The sequence below is a fragment of the Nothobranchius furzeri genome, chromosome 7 (assembly GCF_043380555.1).
Source record: "Nothobranchius furzeri strain GRZ-AD chromosome 7, NfurGRZ-RIMD1, whole genome shotgun sequence".
NCBI lineage: Eukaryota > Metazoa > Chordata > Actinopteri > Cyprinodontiformes > Nothobranchiidae > Nothobranchius > Nothobranchius furzeri.
The window spans coordinates 31,817,698-31,837,028 of NC_091747.1; the positions used below are offsets into that span (position 1 = coordinate 31,817,698).

Below are 19,331 nucleotides of genomic sequence, written 5' to 3' on the forward strand. Positions count from 1 at the left end.
TCTTTAAGGAGTGCTGAGGCCACAAGTCTCGCACGGGCCACCAGCTTTAACAAACACAACATGGAAACGCTTTTTAAAAATTTGATGATGGAGGCTTGCGGGATGATGCCATTCTGAGAGGATCGAAACTATAAAGCTCCCCGAACGAACGTCCCCAACTACATGTTTTAACTGTTCTTACTGCCACCACTTAACCTTCAAGGAGTGGCAGAGGAGGTCTGAATATGTCTAGCAAAGAAAATGTTGCAGAAAGGGCTGGAAAGAAGTCAGAGGGCGGCTCGTCGGAATGTTACACCTGAAGCTAACAATACGGCTAAAGAGCTAACGCTGGCTATGGAGGACAACAGAGCTCAAGAGAGGCCGGTCCCTGGATTACACGGAGATGGTGACACTACTAACAGAGAGTTGGTGCTGTGTTTGAGGCGAAACTGTATCATTGCAAGCAAGCTGGATACTTTTACAACACAACTAGAAAATAACTCGCAGCGTCTGTAAGAAGCCGAGAACTGCATCTCCAATTCAGAGGAAATTATAGCCGACCTGGAGACACAACTAGCAGATACAGAAAACAAACTTGCAACCATTTCTGCCCGAGTGGATGACCAAGAATCGCGGAGCCACAGAGATAACATTAGGCTCTTCAGAGTGAATTGAGGGAAAAGACGAATTGTCGTTTTTTTCAAACATTGCTTCCAAAGTTCCTAGATATGCAAACCAACAAGGGCAGGATCCAGCTGGATCGCTGCCACAGAAGCCTCAGCAGACCAAGACCAGGGGTGCCTAGAGCTGTGGTTATGAAGCTGCATCACCTGGCGGACAAGATGAGGATTCTGGAGCTCAGAGGAAAGCAGAAGCTGCAGTCTGAAGGAGCTACGATCACCATCCGGCAAGAAGTTCCCCAAAGTGTCTTGCAGCAAAGACGGAAGTTTAACGTGGTGTGCCAGAAGCTGTGTCAGGGACTTGCACAAAGCAGCCAGAGAAGCACTGCTCATGAGACTGAAAACTCCATTTTATTTTGGAGCAACTTCAAAGTTAACATGAACTTAACCTAATCACAGCACAAGACACACTATCCAGAAAAACAAAAGACATTTCAGACACACCAGGTTCAACTTAAATAGTGGCTGATCAAACCACTCTACAAACAAGAGGGGAACAATTAACATACAATTAACACACACATCCTCACACACACAAACCCAGTCTAATCAATTCAGGTAACTCAAATAACTAAATCATAATTACAAACTCCCTATCCATAACAGAAAATATCCACATTAAATTAAACACAAGCATAAACATGAATCTCCCCTCCCTTGGGAGTTGGTAGATCCCAGGAGTGCTGATTAGGCTTCCTGAGGAGATGAGCTGCAGGTGTGAGACTCCATGGGAAACTCCAAGTCACTGGTAACTCAAATAAAAGTACAAAATTAACACATGCATTCATAAACAGAAGACTGATTGTGTGCACATCAACCAGTCATCCTGGACAGAACACAGAAAACAAACATTACCAGCAGACCATGTCCCTGAGGTGACAGACACTGCTGTCACAAGCTGATAACCAAAGGTATTCGCTTCAGGATGCAGTATCCTGCGACCCTCCGCTTCACACACAACAAGGACTTCCCCTTTGATGTGGCCACAGAAGCAGCGGCAGTGGTTGACGCAATATCTGCTGAGTGACGTGAGTGAAGTAATGGTTAACGCACCTCAAGGACAAACTGTACATTAGTCAGCGAAAATAATAACTAGTATTGGTATATTGAAGTTGTTCTGGTTAGATTGAGCAAGAATGACTATATTCTATTATTTTTTTATAAAATAGGCTTTTATTTTGGAAGTTCGGGATGGGGGGGTGTGAGGGCTGGTTGTTTTAATTATTGTTTTTTGCTGCCAAACGCTGGACGGTCTGATTAGCGGGCACTCGCAACAGGTCTTGTTTCCTCCCGGTCCCCATAAGCCTTTAAAAAACTTTAAAGATGGAGACATTCTTTGTTTTGTTAATGTTCAAACTGTTAAAATGTGAGTATGAGTTGTCACTGCCCCAGTTTGTGTTGTCTGCAGGCAAATCTGAGCCTCTTTTTAAAAAAATTTTCCCTACACTGTTTCTTGTCCCTTAGGCCTAGTCCACACGTAGCCGGGGTTTTTTAAAAACGAATATCCGCCCCTACAAAAACTTGCATCCACACCACCTCGTTTAAAAAAAAAAACTCTGTCCACACGTACCCGGATAAACACGTTGTTAAGGACATGCCAGACCTGTAGGCGGGAGTACTTCCCCCGTTCTTAACCTCGTCCTTTGTCTGTGGTCTTCCGCAAGGAGCAGTAATTCCGCTTGCAAAAACAAACAAGCAAAAAGCGCTTGGACAATTGATAAAGCGAGTGCAGCTCTGAGGGTATCCATGCCGTTGGCTAGTGTAAACACAGGTCGCACACGTGATGTCAGCATTTTTTTGTCACGGAAAGTGACGTTGCGGACCTTAAACCTCCGGTTTTGTCTGTCCACACGCAGACACCCAAAACGGAGAAAACGCAGATCTTCACTTTGGCCGGAGTTTTTAAAAAGATCCGTTTTCGTGTGAAAACACTCAGTTTTCGTGTGGATGACAGGCCATAACATAGAAAAATATCTACGTTTTGGCAGATCCCCGGCTACGTGTGGACAGGGCCTTAAAGAGCTTGTCACTCCCTCTGCAATTTTTTATTTATCATTTCCAGTCCACCTAATACAACCTTTATTTCTGCCTTTCTTATGATACAATGAGCACAACTAAGTATATTTCCCTTAACGTTAAAGGAATCAATAATGCTATTAAAAAATTACTAACCTGGCTCAGAAAGGAGGGTGTCAACATTGCCCTTGAAAATATACGTATCTACCTTATAAGCTTCACGTATCCACCTTATAAGCTTCTTTTATATATTTACCTTATAAAGCTCAGTTGTATTACTCTATGATATGTACACTTGCTTAGATGGTCAAGGCCTCTACACAAAGATTTACAGCAGCATGTTCTGTTCTGCAACCTTGTAGGGAGCGAGCACATTCCAGCTCCTCTCTGTACCAGTGAATGTATCTTCTCCTGTCATGAATGTATCAGGATGCTCCTAGTAATCTCAAGGATGCATGTTCTAGTGATGTATTAAACTGTCTGCTAACAAGGCTGTTATTCTTTACCTGTCATAATCATTGACGTATGTACATGGCAAACTACGTATGTAACATTCCTGTAATCTTCAATAAAAATCAGCCGTTTCCAGCAGAACGGCGGAGAGTCTGTCCAAAGCAACTGGCAAGAGCAGGTCGCGGGACCTGCTGCAAAAGGGCTCTCCCCCTCTCGAGCGGTGAAACAGTGACATGGATTCCTCTGATCATTTGTCTCCTCATTCTATCAACTCAAAAGGTGTTTAACTCCATCTTCTCCGTACCCGTGCTTGGTCTAACAGAAGAAAGACCAACAAATTTGGCGTCACAAACAGGATTTTTTCTTTTTGAAGAAAAAGGAGTTTTTGGAGGACGATTCGACCAGCTGACCCAGCGAACGATCTTGGCACAAAAACACCGCGGTGAAAAACTAAGGTAAGCAGGCCTTATTTTCTAAAATCTGCTCATTGGATTTATCCAAAGCCTTTGTGTCCAGAATCATAGTAGCTGTGGTCCTAAAATAATAGTTGGAGAAGAAAGTGGAGACAAGTGCAGAAGAATAAGAGATTTTTTGTAATGGTTTAATGGTGAAATGAAATGAGGATTTTTCTAATGGTTTAATGGTAAATGAGATAAGGAAATAGTACAGAAGAAGGGATGGTGGCCCAGGGTTATTAGAAGAGCCCTAAAGTTCCGTTTCCAGGTCGTGGCTGACCACACTATTTGCTGACGAGTGAATAGAAATATAACGAGGTTATATAAGAGCTTGGCGAAGAGTCCATAGGTGTGGGAACCCTAAAAGTCCACAGGTCGAGGACCTGGTTTGTGTTGAGGCCCTGGGAGGCTAAAGAGAGCTCCCTAAAGTACAGGTCGAGGACCTGGTTCGGGTTAAGGGCAGGGGAGGCTAAAGAGAGCTCCCTAGATTTTAAAGGTCAAGGACCTTTTGTATGAGATGAGAAAAATGTTTTTGATCGTTTTTGCATAAAATGCGCTATGTTTTTGGCTGTTTCTGCGTGAAGTGAGTAGTGCTTTTGGCTGTTTCTGCGTAAAAATGAGCAATGTTTTTGGCTGTTTCTGCATGAAATAAGCAATGTGGATATGAAACTGTATTTTTTTTTGACACAAAACACACGTTATAGTTAGAAAACACGCTGTATGAATGTCAAGTCTCAATCAGCTTTGTCGGTAAAACAGATGGAGCTGACTGATTAACTTGAATTACATAATAAAAGAGACAAAAAAAAAACTCCAAATGAGAGTGAATAAGTCTCTTTAGGCTTAGCGAACATATCATCTGCACTCACAGCGCAGATAGTAAGGATAAGTGTAAAAACACATAGATTTTTTCATATCACAACTAATAGGGATTAGTTGAATAAGCAGAGACCACCACACCCTCCGCAGTGAAGACGGGTAACGAATGAATGAACTGTACTAACAAATTGTATGTGTAAGTGAGAGAAATACAGCGCGCCCTTGTGGATGCTCTAGGCAAGATTTCCTCACCTGAAACACAGGTTGAAGAAGGAAATACCACAGAGGTCATTGGCGCTGTCTCACTAATCAATACTGGTGAGCTAGAGCCCCCTATGGGCTAAACCCCTCGTCAGTCCAAATTGTCACCAAAAATCAGCAACATACAACATACTAACAGAATGATGGAAAAAGAACATGTTTGTGGAACGGAGGATGATGGATGGGGACCTGATGACATTCTGAGTACACTGGGAGAACAATTAGCTTGTATGGAGACTGTAATAAATTTGACAAGCAGCCCGGTTGAAGCTACGAGAAATAAGGTTTTATTGAGAAAGTCAGCAGAAAAGGCGATGAAGGAAAAAGGAGTAGATGTTAACAGCAGAGGTAATTGGAGCAGGATCTGGGAAGTAAAAGCTGCAGAAGCGAGAGAGAAAAGGCAGGAGGCTGCAGAGACTCTGAGGGAAGCTGGAATGTTGACAAGGAAGAAAGCAAAAAGTGAGGTTGACAGGCAGGCAGCTCGTATGAGTAAATACATGCAGTGGATAATGTTATGGAACACCGCCAGACCTAATATGAAGCGCGTAAAAAGGAGCATAAATCTCCACCTCCTTACTCTTCTACTGCTCCGACAGCTGGAATGTATCCATTAATTAAAGTTACAAGCGGTACATTGGACATTCAGCCTGAAGTCCCACTTGATAATATGAGTGAGTGGTCAAGTGTAACTATGACCTCAGGATCAGACGTTAAAGTCAGTCCCACAGCCCCTGAGACACATAATCCTTATCTGAGAAGCAATGAAACATTAAACAGCATTCCGTCTGCGAACAACCCAGCTGCGCCGTTCGAATTAAGAGCTAAACGTCAGGAAATAGATAACTCACAGAAACAGTTCACTACTCCCTACTTCAGTCAGGGCCTGGTCGCTCCTGACTACAGCACGGGGATGAGCTCCCATGCTCCCCCTCCAGCGCCTTGGGCAAACTGCCCACAAGTATGGCCTAAAGCACCTGAACAAAAGCCAACACCAATTTTTGCATCCTCTCAGTTAAAGGGTGAAGAGCAGGAAGACCCTAACAGAAGTGTAGTGGTTAAGATGGTTCTGGTGGGACATGAATCATCTGATCTCCCTCCAGCAGCCAGTCAGAGTCATGAATCTCTCCTAGAGGAGGAATGGCAGAAGCCGCCCTCTAAGGAAGAGTGTGGGGGAGAAGGGGATTTGCTTTCCCACCCTCCATCCCCAGAGCCAGAAAGAAGACACACTAGGTCCATGGGACCACCCACTTACCAATTACCCCTGGTGCAGAACAAACCCAACGCCCAGAAAGTCTATCAGCCGTATTCCCTTGGGGACATACAGGCTTTAATAGATAAATTACCAGACATACAGGAGGGTGGAAACACTTGGCTCTCAGACTTTGACACCCTCACTGCTGGACAGGATCTTGCATTGGGAGACTTCAGAGCAGTAATCACTAGATGCACGTCACGCTCACAGGCGGAGGCCTTAGAAAAGGATGCTGGCACAACTCGTGATTCTAATTCTGTACCTCTCGGTAGAGTGATAGCCCAATTAGGCCCAGCTGTCAGAAAGACGTTTCCACTAAAAGATAGCAGCTCAATGTGCAAATTTAAATGGGATGCTAAACAAAATCCTTCAATTTACCTGAACCAAGCCATTGACACCTGGGTGGCCCAAACTGGCCAACACCCATCCAAACGGGGCACGAGCAGCATGTGGTTTAAAAATGCAGTCCTGAAAGGAGTCCCTGATTCGGTGACTCATAAAATGGAAGACAACCCTGATTTGCAGGATTGTGATTTTAGCAAATGGAAAAAACATCTTATTTTTAACCTTAATAAAATGCAGGTAAAGGAAGAAAAAGACTCTGATAACTTAGAAGATTTACAGAAACAATTGCTCAGGGTCCAATTACAAGCCGCAAAAAAGACTTTAGGTGAAAAGGGGGACAAGGTTAAGAAACAAATGGTTGCGTCCACAGCCACACCCCCACCACAGCAGACACTTCCTGATCAGGTTTCATCTATAGCTTGGCAGCCGCAGCCACCATATTCAGGGCAGCCACAGCCACAATATTCAGGGCCATATGTAAACACACCCAACCCATACGCTGCCCAGCGACCACCTTTTGCTGGTCGAACCAGAGGCGGTTTCAGGGGAAGGGGACAGTGGAGGCCAGTGGGCAGCAAAGGGGGACCACGTGCTCAAGACATTTGCTTTAACTGTGGTCAACCAGGACATTGGTACAGGAACTGCCCTTTGCCATACAGCCCACAAAAGGAAGGTCGAGGCAGAGGCACCTTTTCAGGACGAGGAGGGCCTACAGGACCCCACACCCAGATGCCAATGATGGGCTGGGAACAGTGGGAGGGTGGTCCAAGACAATAGGACGCCCCACAGAGAAACTCCGACGGTCAGGGAGCCACGGCAGACCCCCTGCTGTCAATAACTGTAGATGGACAACATCAACCTTTTTTGGTTGACACTGGTGCCACCTGCTCCACCATACAAACTGTGCCGCCCTCTAAGACATCTACGCGCACTATCTCAGTCACGGGCTTCTCTGGGGAACAACAAACTCTGCCTTTCTCCCTGCCACTCCCAACTACGGTGGGAAACCAGACAGTACTGCACAGCTTCGTCTGTTCACCAACAGTTCCAGTCAACTTACTAGGAAGAGATCTACTCATCAAGCTAGGAGCCACCATTTTGTGTGGACCTACGGGACTTACTGTCACTCTGCCAGAAGGGACTATTTTGCCCTGCACCGGAGAAGCCAGTGATGGCATGTACTTGGCCCAAAAACTGCCTGACATATCAGACTGTGCTGAGATTTATTGGGCTCTGTTGGACACAGAAACCAAGGACACTCCTGGCTTAATGACTCTGTACCAGCAGTGGAAACCCTGGCTGACTCAGGTCCATCCTTATGTTTCTCCCCCTGACCCTCCTCACCTAACATTATTCTATGACAGACATGATTCAGTTTGGTACAAAGAAGCCTTCCAAAATCATTTAGAGGGACAGCAATGGTGTGTACAAACAACAGATATTTATGCTGCACCAGAAGGTGTGGCTGCTGCAGCCAACCTAACCCAAGAACAATTGGCATGGTACATGATGGAAGATGAGGCAGTACCTCATGTCTCTCTTGCTTTACATCCAGCCCATCAGGCAAAAGAACTAGGAGGAATGGTTAAACGTTCCCTAGCAACCACTGATTGGCGTTCTACTCCTCTTCCACAAGTGTCGTATTCAGACTCGACTCAGACATTTAAAATCACTGCGGTTTGTACTAATTCAACACATTTACAACAGGAAACAATTAGCAGATCTCATGGCCGTGAACGAACCGATCACCCTGATGCTCTAACAATGTTAGACTCGCTTCCCACCTCCCTGTGGTCAACAGGCCCCACTGATGTTGGGTTGGTGTCCATCCCACCTGTGACCTTTCACCTAAAAGATCATGCTCCCCTGTGGGTTCCACAATACCCACACAAACCATATGCTGAAGAGGGGATAGCAGACACCATCAATGGTCTGTTGCAGGCAGGGGTGTTGGAACCATCCATGTCAGAATGGAACACTCCGATTTTACCTGTAGAAAAGAAAAATACTGGTAAATATCGAATGGTTCATGACCTGCGTCGTATAAACGCCCTACTTAACACAGACTCACTTCCCGTCCCTAACCCATATGTGGCTCTGACAAACTTACCACCTTCACATGCATGGTTTTCCTGCATAGATTTAGCAAATGCATTCTTTTGTCTCCCACTTCATGAGTCTCTGAGGGACATTTTCTCTTTCACATTCAGAGGGCAGCAATTCAGATACACGCGTTTGCCACAAGGGTTCACCCTGTCACCTGGTTTGTTCAACCAATGTTTGCGTCAGCTCCTAGACACATGCCCCCTACCTGATGACTGTGTTTTAGTGCAGTATGTTGACGATTTGCTTCTGTCAGCGCCCTCTGCGGGCTCCTGTCTGCAAGCTACTCAAACATTACTAACTCATTTTGCCAGGCTTGGATTTAAGGTCAGCCGGTCCAAACTTCAGATAGCCAGGAAACAAGTGTCATTTTTGGGCAGGATGGTTTCACAAGTTGGTGTGTCATTGTCACCAGATCACAGAAACTCCATTCTCCATCACTCTAAACCTGAAACAGTCAAAGACATGTTATCTTTCCTAGGCCTGACAGGCTACAGTAGACACTTCATCCCTAACTATGTTGGTCTCACTGCCCCACTACGTGCTCTTATAGCACCTTTTGGGATGCGTCAACTCACAGCTCACCTGAACTGGACTATTCCAGCAGAAGAAGCTTTCATAAAACTCAAACAACAACTCTCCACTGCTAGTGATTTAGCTACTGCAGACTACAAATCCACATTTTTTCTTGATGTTTCTGGATCAGAAACTCATGTGAATGGAGTTCTGTTCCAGAAAAAAGGGGGAGGTCAGAGACAAGTCTTGATGTACATAAGTGTCATGCTAGACAACATGGAAAAAAGACACCCACCTTGCACACAGCATGTAGCAGGCCTTGCAAAAATTTTACAAAAAACAGCACACATTGTAATGGGCTATCCTCTGAAAGTACTAACAACACACAGTGTAGTGGCTTACATTACATCACAAGCTTTCACCATGACCCCACTAAGACAAAGAAAAATCAGTAAGATCCTAGAGGCCCCACACATCACCTACACACACGAAGGGATAAACATGGCAGACCACATGGGTAATGGGGAGCCTCATTCGTGCGAACAAAGAACAGCAATAGAAGAAAAAGTCAGACCAGATTTAAGTGCAACCCCACTACAAAATCCTGATAAGAACTGGTTCACAGATGGCTGTTGTTACAGAGATGACAATGATGGATTAAAAGCTGCCTGGGCAGTAGTAGAGCAACTCCCTACAGGCGAGTGGTTCACTGCAGGAGCGGAAAAGCTGAAAGGACAACAGTCAGCACAGAGAGCAGAAGTGTTAGCTATTATTGCCGCTCTCAAAATGAGCACAGGGAAGAAAGTAAATATTTACAGTGACTCAGCTTATGCTGTAGGAGCCGTGCATGTTGAATTGAAACAGTGGTTGAGAGCTGGCTTTGTGACTGCTGGGGTGAAACCCATAAGACATGAGTCTGAGATGAGGGAACTAGCAGAAGCTTTATTCCTTCCAGCAGAAGTGGCAGTGATAAAATGCAAAGGACATAGTCAGGGCTCTGACTTTGTATCTAAGGGAAATCAGGAGGCAGATAGAGCTGCCAAAATAACAGCTGAATATCTTCCTGTATATAATCTAGTGGTTGAGACAGTAACTGTTGAAAAAAGCATTGATCCTAGGATCTCCATCACTAAAGAAACACTCAAAGACATGCAAAATCAAGCTTCAGCACAGGAAAAAACTTTGTGGTTGGCAAGAGGTGCAACCAACACAGATGTTTGGAGAAGTCCAGATGGTAGACCCATACTACCACCTGGCATCAGGCAAACAGCAATGGAAGAAGCACATGGTGTTGGACATGTTGGTGTAGCACAGATGATGAGAAATTTGTCCCCCTGGTGGCATCCATACCTAACAGACATGGCCAGATATTTGGTTAAAACTTGTACAGAGTGTACTCAGTTTGGCATTAAACCTACCCTGAAACCAATCCAAGGTCAATTTCCAATACCAACATGCCCTGGAAAAGAGATAATCATAGATTTCACAGATATGATTGACAGGGTAAAAGGCTACAGGTATCTCCTAGTGTGTGTAGATGCCTACACTGGATGGCCGGAGGCTTGGCCTGCGAAAAAAGAAGACAGCAAAACAGTCATCAAATGTCTGATCAATCATTACATTCCCCAACACGGGTTTCCGGAAAAAATCAGATCGGACAATGGGACACATTTTAAGAACAAAGATCTACAAGAGGTTGAAACCATGCTGGGACTGAAACACAAGTTTGGTTCAGTGTATCATCCTCAGTCCCAGGGAAAGGTGGAAAGGATGAATCAAACGCTAAAGGTCAAATTGGCTAAAATCTGTGCACAGACCAAATTAACTTGGTTAGATGCTTTGCCCCTTGCTCTGATGTCCACACGGAGCTCAGTTAACAAAACCACAAGGTTCACTCCCTTTGAACTACAGACTGGACGGCCGTTTCCAGGACCCACCACAAAACTACCTCTGACTGCTGACTTGACTGACTCCCTCGACTCAAGGTCATATTATAATCTGTTGCATAGTCTTGTCTCTCAGTTCTCGTTACAGGTTAAGGCTGATCGTACCACCACAGATGCCCCATCTCCACAACCTGGGACAGACTGGGTCCTGCTGAAAGTCACCAAAAGGAAGTGGACGGAACCGAGGTGGACCGGACCCTACAGGATCACGGAGAGGACGTCACACGCTGTCCGGCTGGATGGCAAAGGAGACTCCTGGTACCATTGGACACAGTGTGCTGCTGCGGAGGAGCCACACCGCACCCTGACCGAGGTCCAAGAGAACCTGTCACAGAGGGAGGAGCCTAACCTGGAAGAGAAGCAGCCGACATCTGCCTGACCAGAAAAGTACCTAAGGACCAGGACGAGAAGCAGCTGACATCTGCCTAACCATAAAAAGGATTCAAAAAAAAAAAAAAAAAAAAAACCAGGAAGAGAAGTAGCTGACTACAGTAGCGTGCCAAGCTACTAATTCTGCGGGACGAGGTAGCATGCCAAGCTGCCACCACATCCTGCGGGACGAGAATATTGATATCATATCCCCCTGCAGCTGCCTGGAGCCAGTGGAGGGACCTCTACAGGGGGAAGAAGTAACCACTCTATGAACATTCTACAAGGGTTCTATTTAACACCCTCATTTATCTTACAAGGGTTATATTTAACACCCTCCATTTATTTTATCTGGGTTCTATTTCACACCCTCATTTATTTTACAAGGATTATATTTTATACTCACTACTCATTTTTATTATTACTCATTTACCTGTTTAGTATTAGATATATGTTTGCGCTCATTGCATTTCTACAAACTTAATGTACATTCTGATCACTCATTTGTCCTGGCCGGAAGAAGATTCTGAGGGTAATATAATTCAACGAGAATCCTTTCCAATAGTCTGGTATCCAAGTAAACTAAACCGGTTGGCATACGGGGACAGCAGGTTGGGGTTGTGGAACGACAGATACTTTCGCGATTTCACTGACCTAGAAGATTTGGTAACAATAGCAATTTTAGCATATAGTGCGTTCTCTGGCACTGATTACAGCAGCTATAACCCTTACAATTTCTTAAATTAACTCCTGAATAAGCCTAATTATGTCCTGGCCATTCCCTCCCTTCCTCACGTGCAGGCAGCGTCTCCTGATCCTACTTCTCACTGTTATCCTGCTATGTATCCCATTGGCTATTTTGTTCCTCTGCAATGATCTCCCCTTACCACTCTTGCCACCCTCATCCCCTAAGCCTACCCCGCTAACACCAACGGCCCATCCTCCACCACCTGTTGACCGGCACAAGCGATCCCTACCTCTTCCATCCCCCTCACCTCCTTGTAACTCTGATTTTCTCTATTTAACCCAAGCAATCACTCTGTGTATCCCATTATCCACAGCCACCACGGTTACACTCCCCTACGACATTTTGCCCTCGAACCCTGCACATGGTCATTACACGCCATCTGATCTGAAAGAGCATGTTTGGTACTTAACGTGGGGATCTTACTCTAAATGGAAGTGGAGCAGTCTTGTTGCTGAAACAGGCGATGATTGGTCATCCTACTCCAAAGGAGTAGCTACAACTTGGCGTACCAGAATCAAATTGATAAAACAAGGCGGATCTAAAACAGGCCCTTTGACTTTCATAATTAGTCCAATAAACTCCCTTGGATGTACCCTATTTGTACTTGCTCCTTGGATTAGTGGGAGCTACTACTGGACAGTGCACCTCTGTGTCCGTAATATTACTTCACCTACCTCTACCGTCTTTGATATTGTCGGGCTAAGTAAATCTCCCCCCTCTCCTGTGGTACTTGACATTGCTGAAGTGAATAAACCCTCTCCAGCGATAACTATTGAGACTAAAAACCCTTCGGTTGATGAGACATTTCAGACGGTTACCGGCATTTCCGCTAGCACTAATAATTGGTTACTCCTGGCTGAACAAGCAGCTAATGCTTCTGATCAGGATTGTCTTGTTTGCCTTTCAGCTCGTCCTACTCTCCGTATTGTACCACCTCCGATTCCTCCAGAATGTTTCCTTCATTTGATGAACGGAACTTCCCTAAATTCCAATTGTACCAAGTTTGGACAAATCTTTCCAAAGCAAAAACCAGGCGATGACATTGGTACGCCCTTCTTTTCCAACATTGTGGCCCCTAATAACTTCAGTTGTATTCATCTAATTGGACGAGGCGGTCCTTTTCTAGGGAATGTCACCACAAATTGGTGCGTTAATACAACCGTGTCAGTTTCTTCACAATTCAAACCCAAAAAGCGTGCCAATCTATGGTGGTGGTGTGGTGCACCTCAGCTCTATAATGGTTTTCCCAGGAAATCTTCAGGTTTGTGTGCCCTTATTACTTTACTGTTACCTGTCACTGTTACTCCTGTAACCCTTCATGATGCCCCTATTTCCAGCTCTTACTCTAGCACCCGACGAAAGCGATCTTTACCAGCTTTACCTGCATTTCACAATCCCACTTATATAGATGCAATTGGCGTTCCCAGAGGCGTTCCAGACGAATACAAATTAGTTGACCAAATAGCCGCCGGATGGGAATCTATTTTTGTCTGGATAACTCCCAATAAAAATGTCGACCGCATTAACTACATCCATTTCAATGTTCAACTCTTAAGTAATTACACTCGTACTGCTCTTGAGGCAGTTCACCAACAACTATCGGCTACTTCCTTGATGGCTTTCCAAAACAGAATTGCTGTAGACATGCTGTTAGCTGAAAAAGGGGGCGTGTGTGCCATGTTTTCTCACGATTGCTGTGTTTTTATCCCCAACAATACGGCCTCGGACGGTAGCTTAACTAAGGCCTTAGACGGCCTCCGCTCTTTGACAGAAAAAATGAAATCCCACTCTGGTGTAGACACCTCCATGTGGGACTCTTGGCTTGATGTATTTGGTAAATACAAATCTCTCGTTTCCTCCGTCCTGGTGTCCATGTCTGTCTTCGCTGCCATTCTTGTTACTTGCGGCTGTTGCTGTATCCCCTGTCTTAGGCACTTAGTCCAGAGATTGATTACCATTGCCATCTCTCCTCCACCTGCTGACCCAATTATCCAGATGCCCTTGTTACTAGCCAATCCTAACATCTATTTGGGAGGGGAACCCTCTGATGATAGTGATGACTCTCATGATGAAGAAGATGTTGTTAGAGTGTGAGAATGTTCAGTGATTTATGTAACAATCCCTTCACCAGTTCATTTCTATGAGTTTTTTTATTGTTTTGTTGTTTTTATTTTTTGATCTTTGATGTCCTAGGCATGCCCACTCTGTGCCAAGAGGCGTTCGCCCCAAAATGGGGGGACATGGGGGAATTTTCCCTATTAACGTACGACAATTAGGGTTTTTCGCCCTCATACGGGTGTGCATGCGCTCCATACATGTTGTAACATGTTCAGTTGAAAGTATGATCATGTTTTTTGTATCAGTTTACTGCTAGAAATATGAGTAAATGTAATCTGATTGGTTGTTTGTATTGGTGTTTTAAAACTCTGCTTATTATATTCTTTTTGATGAAATTTGGTGTTGTTGTTGTTTTGATTTCCTACATCTTTGTTGAACTCTTAAAAGAGTTCAAAAGGGGGATTGAAAATATACGTATCTACCTTATAAGCTTCACGTATCCACCTTATAAGCTTCTTTTATATATTTACCTTATAAAGCTCAGTTGTATTACTCTATGATATGTACACTTGCTTAGATGGTCAAGGCCTCTACACAAAGATTTACAGCAGCATGTTCTGTTCTGCAACCTTGTAGGGAGCGAGCATATTCCAGCTCCTCTCTGTACCAGTGAATGTATCTTCTCCTGTCATGAATGTATCAGGATGCTCCTAGTAATCTCAAGGATGCATGTTCTAGTGATGTATTAAACTGTCTGCTAACAAGGCTGTTATTCTTTACCTGTCATAATCATTGACGTATGTACATGGCAAACTACGTATGTAACATTCCTGTAATCTTCAATAAAAATCAGCCGTTTCCAGCAGAACGGCGGAGAGTCTGTCCAAAGCAACTGGCAAGAGCAGGTCGCGGGACCTGCTGCAAAAGGGCTCTCCCCCTCTCGAGCGGTGAAACAGTGACATGGATTCCTCTGATCATTTGTCTCCTCATTCTATCAACTCAAAAGGTGTTTAACTCCATCTTCTCCGTACCCGTGCTTGGTCTAACAGAAGAAAGACCAACACCCTCTTGCAGGAGACTCACCTCACTGACAAGTAGCATAAGAAGCCCAAGAGAAAGTGGGTGGGGCAAGTATATTATTCATCATTTTCATCAAGTAAAAGGGGGGTAGCAATATTAATAAATAGGAACATGCCATTCAACCTTGTCAAGTGTATTAAGGATGAGCAGGGTAGATATGTTCTGATTACAGGATTTTAATTTGGAAAATGTATTTCAATTGGGTGTATCTATGCTCCAAATGTTTACTCAGGTGATTTTTATTCTGGACTCTTAACCGAGGTCTCCACATGGACAACTATTTTTAACATCCTGGTGGGTGACTTCAATTGTGCCGTGGATCCCGAGGCAGACCAGAACCCTCCCTGCAAAACTACCCCTTCTAGAATGAGGCAGGCCACGAAAGAATTATGTTCTGATGTAATGTTATATGACGTATGGAGAACTCTACATCCGAGAGAACGAGACTACACGTTCTATTCAAACCCACATCAGAGTTTTTCACGTATTGATTTTTTTTTCTTCAAGAAATGCCCTAGATAGAGTACTGTCTTGTGACATTGGGAACCGATTACAATCAGATCATGCAGATATTTGCATGGCTATTTCGCCACCTTGCATGCAGCCCATGTCCAAAAATTGGTGCTTAAATCCTTCTCTATTAAATAATCCCTCTTTTGTGTCCTATATTAAAGACCAAATTGACCTTTTTATGTCAACTAATGATAATAGCTACACCAACCCATCAACACTCTGGGAGACTTTAAAGGCTTTCCTTCGGGGAGCCATTATTTCTTACTCTACTGCTAGGAAAAAAGAGTCTTTGGCACGCCAACTTGATCTTGAGAAGGAACTGGCCTACCTCCACAACCTACTGAAAACCCATTTCTCTACTACTTTACTCAAGAAAACTGAAGCTACGCGCTCAGCACTAAATCAGCTGTTGACACAAAAAGCAGAGGCAAGTATATTTTATGCTAGGCATAGATTGTATGAACTGTAGAGGTGGGAAAAATGATCGATTCTAAGATGCATCACGATTCGGCTGTGCACGATTCTGCATCGATGCAGCGACGTGACATAATGAGATTTTCTCCGTGTCTATGTTCCGGACGCGCGAGGACAATAAAGTTTTGAGGTTTTACAACTACTTCCGGAGCAGAGTTGCAGTGACATGTGCACTGCGTTGCCCTAGCGCCAATTTAAAACAGAAATGGCGGACAGAGATACAGAGCGAACATTGCCAGTGATCAAAGATGCACCCGCTACATTTAGATCGGATGTCTGGACTAATTTCGGCTTTTATGAGCTAGACGGAAAGCTCGACAAGACGCACACTGTGTGTAAGGTGTGCCACACGAAACTAAAGTACTTTGGGAATACAACTAATATGTCCAAACATTTTGAACGTTTCCACCCTGCGAGGACTTCTTCAGCAATAGCCACAAAAACAGCGAGCACATCCCAGCCAACTATTAAAGAAGCGCTGACAACTTTACCATCTGCTTCGGAGAGAGGGAAGAAGATCACCCGTTCTGTTGCATGCTTTATTTCTAAAGATTTACGACCATATTCTGTGGTAGAGAATGCCGGGTTTCGCTACCTTTTGAAGACGCTCGAGCCTTGGCATAACCTACCAACAAGAAGACACTTCACAGAAACTGTTGTGCCTGCATTGTACAACGAGACCAAAGCCCAGGTAATGGAATCAATGAGTAAAGCAAGCCGCGTAGCCATTACATGTGATTCATGGATGTCAACTGCAAAGGAGTCGTACGTAACAATAACGGCACATTATATAAGCAGCGATTGGCAGCTTGTATCACATGTGCTGCAGACAAGAGCTCTGTATGAGAGTCACACGGGTGCTAATCTGGCGGAGTTACTGTCTGAAGTTGTGGATGAATGGCATCTAGCAGACAAAGACATTGTGCTGGTAACAGACAACGCGTCTAACATGATACGTGCAGCTGAAGTTGGGAAGTTCCCTCAAGTAAAATGCTTTACGCATACACTGAATCTCGCTGCACAGCGTGCACTTAAACTGCAGACTGTTTCCAGACTTCTGGGCAGAATCTGCCGCGTGTCAACATTCTTTCATCACAGCACTATTGCAAACCACCAGTTGCAATCCAACCAGAAACATATAGGCCTGCCAACCCATAAACTGAAAACTGATGTGGCAACAAGGTGGAATAGCGCACATGATATGATGGAGAGGTACTTCGAACAGCAACCTGCAATCCATGCTGCCCTGCTGAGTCCTCAGGTCACAAAAGATGATGCTGAACATTACACTCTCAACAAAACAGAACTGGAGAACGCAGCGCATGCAGTGAAGGCATTAAGACCAATGAAAGATGTCACTACATTGATGTCAGAGGAGAAGAATCCAACAGTATGTCTGATTTCACCTCTGTATGCGCAGCTCCTTCAGGACATGTCAGACACCACTGGTGACTCACCAGTGATCCGTGAGATTAAGAATGCCATCAAAACAGATCTCCTAAAGAGATACAACTCTGAGGAAGAGAAGAAGTTGCTTTATACAGCCTCTGCTCTGTATACACGTTTTAAGGGACTGCCTTTCCTCACAGCAGATGAGAGATTGAGAAGTGTCGTGACAGAGGCTGCAGCATTGGAGGTAATTTAATTTCACCATGTAAAAATGCACTTGCCATGTAAAATCTTTTCAAGTAAAAGAAAATATTAAAATGTCTTAATTGTAATGTTATGTGAAACTTTTATAAGACAGATTTTTATTTATTTATCTTTTTTTTTTTTTTTGCTTTTTAATGATATTTTATTGCATTTGTCAATGAAAAATGCTGCATGCTATGCTACCCAGTTCCACTACTTCCAAAATAACATTATTTCCTTTCTTACTGCATAATTGGATAACTCATTAATTCAAGGAGATGATTTAAGTTCAGAAAGGAGTGGAGCTGGGCACAAGCCTTAAGTTTTAATAACTGATATGTGCTAACTGCTGGTTTTTTGCTGTCTCCTTTTTGTTCACAAGGAAACTGAAGCAGATGAAATGCCTGCTGGAGCCATGAATTCAGGAATCCAGGAAGAAGACATGCTGTGTGTGGAGGACAACATGCACAGGAAGGACAATGTTCCCTCCTGCCAATCTGCTGCCAAAAGGAAGGCCTCATCATCACTACTCGTGACTTTGCTTGGACATACATTCACTGACAATGAGGCTGCAGTGCAAAACAAAACCAGCGATTCCAGGGCTGAGGAGGAAGTGCACAATTACTGCAGAGCTCCATCTTTGCCTCTCACAGAAAATCCCTTGAACTGGTGGCATGGCCACGAGTTCACCTTTCCTCTCCTGTCCAAGCTGTCAAAGAGATACTTGTGTATCCCAGGGACAAGTGTGTCTGCAGAGAGGGTCTTCTCTACTGCAGGAGATGTTGTCACTGCAAAAAGAAGCACTCTCAAACCAGAACATGTCGATCACCTAGTGTTCTTACACAAAAACCTTGAAATACCAAAATGCTGAAAAGTGAGCAGTTATTGTACAGTCAGGTCAAAAGAAACAATTGTCAGACTGATTATAGGTGTAGGCTAGGCCTATGCAATTTACCGTATTTTGGGTTTACATTGTTCATTAAGATTTATGTTTAAATCTGTGTTAGAAGTGATATGATGTGATTCTAAAAAAATGAATCTCAGGTTCTCAAGTTTCCTTGTCTTCAAGCTGCTAGACATGTTTTACCCAGCACACTTTGAATGTAGATAAAGGAATTGTGATGCATTTCAGACTCAAATCGAATCGTGAGGCAGATGATCGGAATCGGATCTAATCGTGAGGCAGGTAGAGATGCACACCACTAATTAATTGGGTGTTAAATCAGGGCGATTGTTAGCTCGTATAGCTGCTGGTAAAAGGGAGCCCCAAGCTATCTCATGCCTTGAAGATAAAAAGGGTCAAAGTCATTACGAGAGTAAAAAGCTTGTGAATATTATGGCTGATTACTATAAACAGCTTTACGCCTCAGATGTCTCGGCACCACAAGAAGCTCATACAGTCTATGCCTAGCATAAAATATACTTGCCTCTGCTTTTTGTGTCAACAGCTGATTTAGTGCTGAGCGCGTAGCTTCAGTTTTCTTGAGTAAAGTAGTAGAGAAGCTTTCTTGTTGCCATCATTATCAGGAGAAGAACAGACAGCTTTGGGAAAAGAAATAACAAAAGAAGAGGTTGAATATGCAATTAAAGCCATCCAGGTGGAAAAGCTAGTGGTCCTGATGGATACGGTCC

General features: G+C 44.1%; 1 protein-coding gene across 1 annotated transcript; it reads left to right on the plus strand.

The window, feature by feature from the left end:
- Positions 1 to 16,272: 16,272 nt before the first annotated feature.
- On the plus strand, positions 16,273 to 19,110 carry LOC129154795 (E3 SUMO-protein ligase ZBED1-like). Its single transcript, XM_054735018.2, has 4 exons — positions 16,273 to 17,703; positions 18,082 to 18,442; positions 18,832 to 18,885; positions 18,938 to 19,110. Exons 1-4 carry the CDS (start codon positions 16,273 to 16,275, stop codon positions 19,108 to 19,110), a joined length of 2,019 nt encoding a protein of 672 aa, XP_054590993.2.
- The last annotated feature ends 221 nt before the right edge of the window (positions 19,111 to 19,331 follow it).

Coding starts and splice junctions, on each gene's coding strand:
- LOC129154795 (XM_054735018.2), top strand. CDS start 16,273: ATGGCGGACAGAGATACAGAGCGAACATTGCCAGTGATCAAAGATGCA. Junction 17,704..18,081: donor CAGAGGCTGCAGCATTGGAG/GTAATTTAATTT, acceptor TTTGTTCACAAG/GAAACTGAAGCAGATGAAAT. Junction 18,886..18,937: donor CGGATCTAATCGTGAGGCAG/GTAGAGATGCAC, acceptor GGCGATTGTTAG/CTCGTATAGCTGCTGGTAAA.